The sequence below is a fragment of the Galendromus occidentalis genome, unplaced genomic scaffold (assembly GCF_000255335.2).
Source record: "Galendromus occidentalis unplaced genomic scaffold, Mocc_1.1 scf7180000077088, whole genome shotgun sequence".
Taxonomy (NCBI): Eukaryota; Metazoa; Arthropoda; class Arachnida; order Mesostigmata; family Phytoseiidae; genus Galendromus; species Galendromus occidentalis.
In genome coordinates, this window is record NW_003805076.1 from 505,470 (window position 1) to 514,539 (window position 9,070).

The following is a 9,070-nucleotide window of genomic DNA, read 5'->3' on the forward strand; positions in this document are numbered from 1 at the left end:
CTAGAGAATCGGCCCAAGACGACGAATCCAGTCGCAATGTCGGTCAGACGAAGAAGCCGGCATCGTCTGCAAATTCAGAATCGAGGCATCTCAGCTCTCGGCTATCTCGAAGATGAGAAGCGATCAGAGTGCGGCAGAAAAACGCATCGCGCTTTGTGGCTAAGTACGCGTTGTGCGCACCCCGAAGGCCAACAGTCGATTTAAGATCCAATCTACTCGTCCAAACTCTTTCACTACTGCGATTGGTGGTGATAGCTGAGCATACATAGACGCAGACTACATGAAGAGTACATTCTTCCGAGATACGCCGTATCAGTGCTTATAATCGAAACAGTGCTAGGACACAGCTTTCCTCTTTCGTCTCCCCGATCGTCTGTCGGCCCTGAGATTTCTACGCGCATCTGATAAGCCACCGCCAGTTGCTGCTGAGGCTCCGAGGCTCTAGCATTCTGCTCTATGATTTGCATCAGACGGATTCGATGATAGAACCTATGAAGAGAATTCTCGTTCTCTGCGAGGATCAAAATTACTTGGGGAGTGCAGGGCTCTCCAAATAATCTCCCGCCAAGAATTCCGTCCTCGGTCCTAATGAAGGTAACGGTTCCCGCGGAGGGAACCGCCGCGAACTGTTCGCCGCACTGGCCGTGAAACACATTTCGACTTGTTAGAAGCAGGGGGCGGCTTTCGCGCCCGTCGGGGAATAAATAATTCATTTCTCCAGAATAGAGAGGCGTGAGTATTCGGGAGATACGTATGTGCGAATGAGAGGCGCAGGTTTTCGCTTTTCAATTATTGAGTTATGATCTCAACACACGGAAGAAGCGCAAATAATTCTCGATGCGACTCCGACTCTCGATTGGTTGAGGGCTGGTAAGCGCGATGACGTCCGTGGTGAGCTGCGCTGAGGTCGACATTCGGCGACTAATTTCGAAGGTTGAGCCGAGAAACTTGGTCGCGGCTGATTGAGGAAATACCTGATCGGTGTTATCGGACTATTCGTGGCTTCGCGTCCCCATGGAGCAGAAACGCTTCTCGCGGGGAGTCTTCGCACGGCCAAGCGTTGGCACGACCGAAGTTTGAAAACGGTCCCATGGTGCACTTTGCGCACGCAGAACACAGCTTCCCCTGCAGCACGGGAGCTCCGGAAGATGCGCACGGACAGATGGATGGATTATCTTCGTGATCCTTCTCTGACGTCCCTTGTGTGCTGCACGATGAGATCTTCATCACTCCCCATCTTGTCGTCGAACAGCATATGGGTTCGAATCACTCCTTCAAGCTCGTCGCCATGCATTGTGGGTGAATGGATGTAGGTATGTATGGGTGGGTGTTTGGACGGCTCGCTGGCTCCGGTATGACGAGGGGAGCGGGGAGAAGAGCCAAATCACTCGGCGACCCGGGGAGACAGCCCAACTGATGCAAATTAATAGTGACTACATCAATGTAAGTGCATTCGGAGAGCTCCTGCACGCCGCGAGTCGCCGATCCGTTCAGATAGCTGCGGAGCGATAAGAGGCTAAGTGCGGTCCGAAATAGGGGTAATATAAAGTGGTATACGGCATAGCTCTCCCGGGGAGCGTCCCCGTCTGGAATCGTAGATGGCTTAGTCGGATAGGCTAGATCGGGGGAACTCAGACTGCCGCGCCGAGTTTTCGTCTCGGGGGACCGGATTGATCTCGATTCAGAGGACGCGTAGCGCGGCGGATGCTTCTTTACGTCCTCCGGAAGATCGAGTTCTGAAAATAGCCCCATAGGAAGGCAGCCCCCGACAGAAGGGCACTCTTCTCGGCAGGAATTCAGGTATCAGAGTGGCGAGCAATATAAAAATTTCCCCGCATTCCGTTTAAGTGAGTACCTACCCAGTATGCTCTTGGTATTCATTTGAGTGGTTCAGTATCCTATGTCAGTGTGAGCAACCAGACTTGATCCTGGTCTCGGCGGACTGTCAATTCGGTAGGAATGTCAAATGAATTCGAAACATCCCAGACGGCTGATTACGGTGACCACCGCATCATTATTATTATTTTTTCTTCCATCAGCCCTCGGTCGGATCTCTGGGATCCCCGAGCTCTCCCGAGCTTCAACTTCAGTATCGCTTCTACAATCACGAACTCGGTACGTCTTCGATGATTTCATCCCGCCATGAGGGCCAGAGCCGAACCGCTCTCCGCGAAATTTCGATGGAACTTCGGGTTATCCACCGGAAAATCGCTTCGGTCGACGAGCTCGCGATCTTTCGCTCCATTCCTTGTGCGCTCGGGCTACGAACTCGCTCGGAGCAGACAGAGAGCTAGCTTGATGTCGGAATTCAATACGGCGCGATACATTTTGTCTCCGCACGGGCGAAATTCTGAGGAGGCGCTTCTCCGCCGGAGAAATTGAAAGCCGGTTGCACTTATCCGAAAACATTTCGTCGTCGAGATCGTCTTTCTGCATTGAGCGAGCAGCCCGAACGACCGACCGAGCGCATTTGACATCGGTAACCTAATATGCTTTCTCAAGTATTAGGTTGTTTTTTTCGCTGCAGATCGCCTGAGACGAGATACATTAGGATCTCTGGCGCCGATCCTCAGCGCTCTCGACTTTTTCCGGTTCCGTTGAACTAACAAGCTGGGGTATTCGTGAGCGGATCAAAGAAGGACTCGTGCGAAACTCGCTTGCCGTCGACTCATAGCCGTCATTTCAATCGGTGGTGCGCCACCACTGGTGGCGCAGGGATCTGCCGGCATTGGAAATGCCCCGAGGATCTGTGCATCCTGTTCGCACTCTGCTTGTTTTCGTCCACGATAAACATTTATTCTCTGCCTATGGACGCCGAGTGAGCCTCTGGACGGACGTGGACTGTGATTCGTCAGGGGCGGATTCCCGATTACTCCAATGCGGTCACAGACAACGGAATGGGATATATAAAGAATCGTCATGAGCGGCTCCGTGACCCCTTGGCTTTGGCTCCGCACGAGCTTGAGCCAAGAGTAAGATGGAGAATGAATCTCGATGGCTAAATCTTAATTTGGTTGCGCTAGTGATCCGAGTTCAATTTCGGGAACGATGCCCGTCTGAAGCCGGGACCGTCTTCGGCCTTTCCTCTTCATGATATCGTATCTCTATGCCTATGTATATTACCGATTCATAATTTTTCATTCGATGAGGAATTGACGTGTACTCGAAGTTCAGCATTTTCGATCGGGGCGAAGTTATTCTACGGTGTTTCCGGCTAAGTCAAGTCGGCAGCAATCATGGCCCGGGGATCGGCTCTTCGTCATGTCACGAGAACGGTGCTGCCGACGAGATGAATGAAAAGAGGATATTCGACCTGGAGGGCGAATATCCCTCCCGGGTTCCCCCGAGAAGAGCGAGCCTCGAGAACTGATCAGCGAGGAAAAACGAAAAGATTATTTGAGCTGGCTACACCTGGCTACGTGAACGTCGAAGGTGACGACAACAGTGGAACGCGCTCACTTGTAGTAGTGTTGAGGAAAACCAGGGTGAATCTACTTTTGTTTTTCCTTTGAGGCCTCCTCCTCGGTTTCATATCGTCGACGCACTCTTTCGGAGACGTTGGCGGAGATGGCAGTGACGATACATGCTCGCGATACATCACGACTGAGTTTCCCCTTAAAACACGACTACTTGCGGAACGATTGTGACGTATTTCCTAGGCTGTTTGAGACCATCCCACTCATAGACGAGACGGGATTCTGAGCCGGGATTCTTTGTCTTGCTCATTCCCAGCGACATTAGGTACCATTGAAGTGTATTGAGCACACAGGGGACACGTGCCTGATTCCATACAGAAGCATGCCCGCTCCTCAGAAGATGCGATTTGCCGGTATTCAGGGCTAGAAACGCCGCTTCCCTTGCGCGTTGAATTGCTCTGGTGAATGTACGAAGGCTCCTTGTATTTTTCGTAGGCGAAATCAGCGCATCTAGCGTCTCACGATGTCGTGGAGAACGGTCTTGCAGCCGGTCAGGACGGCCACAGCAGTGGTGCCGCTGCTCAAAGGTATCTCACTCCTCCCGCTAATAGTCTGCTTATTTGCTCCTGATGCCCCAGTCCCTTTACCGGATCCCGCTTTTTGTGTTGACTAATTCTATCCGACCATGCGCTTGAACCCGCTATCATTCCTGTGGAGCTCAGCCAGTCCTCGGAATGGCGACTCGTAACGCATCCGAGAAGGAATATGAGTTTGCTGAGTCTTGTTCGCTATGCTTTTCTCAGGCATTGCCCGATTTGCCATGCGGAAATCGTTCATGCAAGCGTCGTATATTGACTGATTGTCTCGAATCTACGTGAATCAGGAGCGAGAAACAATGACGGAAGCTTCTCGCTCCTTGCCAAAGATTCTCGAGGGGGATCGAGAGGCGGACGATCGGAAGGGGGAGTGGGGGTTACTGGGGTTTTGCAATTGAGCTGGGACTTGTTTCCGTTTGGTACATGATCCGGAATGGGACGGCTAATTACTCTCCGTGTATGCTCCATTCCTCGATCGCTAGATAAGGATTACGCTTGCGGAGCTGCTCGCCATTCCCAGCGATCTGAGCGGGTGGAAGCGACTCAAAAATCGGCAGAGTTCTTCAAACAAAGTATGACTTACGATTTCAGCAGTCCTGCAAACCCAGCCGTGGCAGATTGTGAAGAGCCCTTGGTGAAAATAGAGGTCAACTCGTCACCAGGTGTCGGGGACTTCAATCAACAAACGGCTTTCAGTCTTCCTCTGGATCTCAATTATCCACTGCTCAACGCGACAGACATAAAAAGTTCTTTGTGGACGTATTCAGACTTTCCGGACAGCGTTCAGAAAACAACGTCGAGTCCGTCAACGAGTTCGGAGAAATCGCTCCCCTCTTTCCAGGACTCGACCTCCTATACAGCATATACGAGGTGATTCACAAGTCCGCAATTCCATAGGGCAAGCGCCAAATAGTTTGCACGATCTTCCAAGAGCGAGGAATCCCTCGGATAGTCAACCCGGTCGCGGAGATTGATGTGAGTTCCAATTCTTCGCAGTATGCAAGGTTCAACATATAGCTCGAATTCGGCTAGCAGCGGATATCCTCCGACTCATGGCAATGGCTTCTACGGGAACGCTGTCCATTCGGGATACTCAACGAATATTTCGCTCGGAGCTCCCTACGGTACGTCTCGATCATATGTATGTCTCGAGTGCAACTTCCACAGAATATGCTACATGAGCAAGCTGACCGCCTTGCACTATGATCAGCTTACGAATGTTATCCTGTGTGCGATCGAACTCTTGAATTTCGGATTGATTTCGCAGGAACTAAACATCCGACAACATCATCGTACTTGAGCCATTACCCGACCGCGTTCAGCTCCCCGCAGGGCTCGACATCGACGAGTCCACAGACTGCTCCGTCGCAATCAGCTGCAGTTTACTCATCTTACACGTCGTTTCCAGCGACGAGTCCTAGTCAGGGTTTTCCGCAGCCTGGACCTCTCGACTACAGTCCGTACGGATATGGTAATTATTACTATGGATCCGCAGCGAGTCAAAGCTATCCGGGCAGCGGGTATGCCTCCGCTCTCAGTCAACTCACTCAGGGCACCCCTTCCACCGCAACACCCGCCTATCCTGCAGCAATCACTCCGACGGGTGAGCATTATTCGTATGATACAATAGCAGGAAACTCGATGAAATTACTCCAGGATTCCTCAAATTGTATTCTCCCATGCAGACTTGACTTACGGTATGTCGGGTGAGAGCAGCCCCCCTTCGCCTCTCATGTTCAAACGAAACCGTTCGAGTAAGCGAAGCAGAAAGAACAATTTGCCAACACACTCGATAAGTCTCAGCCCTGAACCGGAACAACCGATGGACCGGGTCTTCATCTGGGATCTCGATGAGGCGGTCGTCATGCTGAACGCTCTCTTAAATGGAAAATTCACTCCCAATGATAGAAAGGTCAGTTCTCGAGCTGCTCCGGAGCTCAGCCTGCATGTTCCGAGAGCTCTGGTAGACTCGGAATCCTGATGATCCTGTCCGCTAGAGTATGGAATACTGCTGACACTAATTCAAGTTCCCCTCATTGGAGTTCCCGCGATTAGCTCAGCCATCATCCGGAAGCGCGATCTTCCTCCATCCTGGAGGGGTATAAATTGTTTCACCTCGCCCCATCCACAAAAGCTCGCCTACGATATTACTTCGTATCACTATTCTATGGGGAAATCACTAGCGAAAAATCTCTCGGAATTTTTCGTCGTGAGAGGAGTTCGAGGCGGAGGACACTTCAGATGAACAGCGAACCATGCTGAGAGGCAGAAAAAGACTCGAACGCCAGAGCGAAAAAAAAAAGCTATTCGTGGTTTGCAGCGATCATCCCTCGGTTGGTGGGTGCGTGCGCGCTCTCAATCTGTGCAGGGGAGGACGCTGCAGAAAAGGACGGCTGGCACGGATGGGAGGATTTGAGGGTCTTTTCGCTCCGCCTCCGTCGAGGTGTATAGTTTCACCCATCGAGCATCACATTTCACCAATGGGGTATGAGCAAGCCTCCGACGAGCTCCGGCCAAGCTGAAAGCGAACGAAGGGTCTTATCGTCGGCGAACACTTCGCTCCAACGATGATGCTCGTCAGTTAGCCGAGAGTCTTGCAGAGGCCGCGTCAAACAATATTTTTTCGGGGGTTCTTCCTTCTCTCGACTGGACCGCTATGCTGGGACTGGGGAGCCGCAATGGACCCGCGCAATATTCCGCGGGAAATGAGAGGGCAAAGATTACAGAGAGTTCAGAGGTGAATCGGAGGCTCCGCCTATGACTTAGATTCTAAATCCTTTTCCTCTGTCTCTCCCATAGGATGTGGGCCTGACCAAGCAGTACGCAACCAAACTGCAGCATTTGATGTATTTCGTTGCCGATGCTCATCTTCACTATCGGGAGCTGGAAGAATGTGATCAAGTGAACGTCGATGATGTCTCTAGCGACGAGCAGCTTGCGCTACAGCAACAAGATCCGAATAATTCCTTGATCCCTCTCGTTGGGGGTCTCTGCCTCAACGGTGAGTGCGGCTCATCATTTGTGCCTCTGCTCAAGTCGGACGATCGAACGTCCGCGAAACCTGAACGGCTCTCTGTAATACGCAGGAACTCGTCCGGCTGGGATCGAATGGATGCGGAAATTGGCCAATCGATATCAAAGAATCCGAGAAGTGTACAAGCAGTATGCTGGCAATGTCGGGGAGCTATTGAACGGATCCGAAGGCGGCGTAGAAGAATGGCTAAAACTCCGACAGAAACTTGAAGATGCTACCGACAAGTGGCTAACCCACGCACAGATGTGCATAGATCTCATTAATCGGAGGCAAGCATATCTCGATATATCGTGAAATTCTCATCTTCAAAAAAGCTCCGAAATGTAACTATTTGAGAGATGATCGTAACGTCTCATTGGATTCTGATTCAAACGTTCCAGGTCCAAGTGTATCAACGTACTAGTCTCATCGAATCAATTGGTTGTCACACTTTCGAAGGTTCTCATCTTCGGACTTGGCGAACTTTTTCCTATCGAGAACGTATATTCCGCTCACAAAATCAGCAAAGAGAGCTGCTTTGAGAGGGTATTGACGAAATTCGGAAAAAAGTGTACCTATGTCGTCATTGGCTCCTCAGACGACGACGAAAGATCATGCAAAGCGGTGAGTGCTCGATTTGAGAACCTCTGATTTCTAGTCGCTGGTCTCTACGGTGACGGAGCGCCGGGGTCCTGCTGCATGTACTGGTCCCATCGCCGCATCGATGCATTGCACCAACCGTCCGATTAGTAGGACCATCATCCACGGAGCGACGAGCCGCGATTTCTACGACGAGACGCTCGAGAGGATCCAGAGTGTCTCTTATCTCACATGGTTCATTTCGTGTCATTTCAGCTGAGCATCCCTTTCTGGCCGGTCGCGAGACGCTCTGACCTTGAGACACTGTACTACACTCTCGACGTTGGACATCTCTAGGGCACATGGCCTCGAACTCAACTATGCTGCGCCGTCGCACCACGCTGGCTAAGCAGAAAATTTCGAGGAAAGTCGGGGCTATCTCTGCTAGCCTTGTCGGTCGGTACATCGACAGGCAAGCAAGCTAGCAGGCAGACTTGGCCGGCAGTCAGTGTAAATAATGAATCCAAAAGGCGTTCGGGGAGTCACAGCGTCCCTTACCGCGAGATAATGCTCCCATGAGGTGACAAACCTTTCCCTCCGCGGAGGGAAATATCCTAGAGAAAATTACAATAGTGACATTGGGAAAGAGATTCAGAAGATATAGAAGGGAGGAGCCGCTCAACTACAAGGGTCGTCTGGAATGATTGTCGATGCGGACCTCGGATCACAGAGTCTCGTTCCGGTTACGCAATTGTGATAAAACGCGCAATAGTTCGAATTTCGTGAGAACGCAGGAGATACGTAGCTCCGTGAGCGTCGATTAAATCTATAGTCAATATAGTAGAGATTCTTGGTTTTGTTCAGAGTGAACTCAGTCGCTGCCTTAAGATAAGTGCATGAACTAAATGAATTAATTTCGAATCGGGAAAGTGGACTCCTTCCCTGAACATACATGCCTCCTAATCCTCCTCTATCCAACCTCTCGAAAATCATGCGACTCCCCTCAGCGTTCCATTATTTCGGTGCATGCTGAAAACTCATCAGTCGTGAAATCACTGAGCAGGCCCGACCGCATCCTCGGGTGCATCCGAAGAATCGCGCCCAGAGCGGTCGTCATCCTCTTGGGTCACTACGATGGGCTCGGACGATCAGATGGGAAGCTCGTCTGGGCAATCGCCTCGACTCTACCGATGAAATCGTCGACTGAATCCAAGTGCAGGGTCCTCATCCCAGCGTGCGAAGTCGAGTCAGATCTGATCATCTTCGCACGGTTCTATCATCGAGACTAACATTCAGATGAGAAGCAACCACTCAAGTCCACTTGGGCGACTTAGAAACATAGAATGCTACTCCCTCCATGAGAAGTGGGGCTACGAGACACTTTCACTCTGTGAGGAAAAGACTTCCGGGAGATCTCGCCGGAGCTCTCTCCGTCGTGTGTAGTCGATGGAAAATTCCATCTGAAC

At 51.2% G+C, this 9,070-nt stretch overlaps 1 protein-coding gene across 1 annotated transcript; it reads left to right on the forward strand.

Annotated features, from left to right (window-relative positions):
* Positions 1 to 1,416: 1,416 nt before the first annotated feature.
* On the forward strand, positions 1,417 to 8,328 carry eya (eya transcriptional coactivator and phosphatase 2). The gene is made up of 10 exons (XM_029110760.1): positions 1,417 to 1,443; positions 3,912 to 4,003; positions 4,604 to 4,882; positions 5,009 to 5,135; positions 5,252 to 5,615; positions 5,698 to 5,924; positions 6,812 to 7,013; positions 7,099 to 7,315; positions 7,427 to 7,649; positions 7,881 to 8,328. Exons 1-10 carry the CDS (start codon positions 1,417 to 1,419, stop codon positions 7,959 to 7,961), a joined length of 1,839 nt encoding a protein of 612 aa, XP_028966593.1. The 3' UTR covers positions 7,962 to 8,328.
* The last annotated feature ends 742 nt before the right edge of the window (positions 8,329 to 9,070 follow it).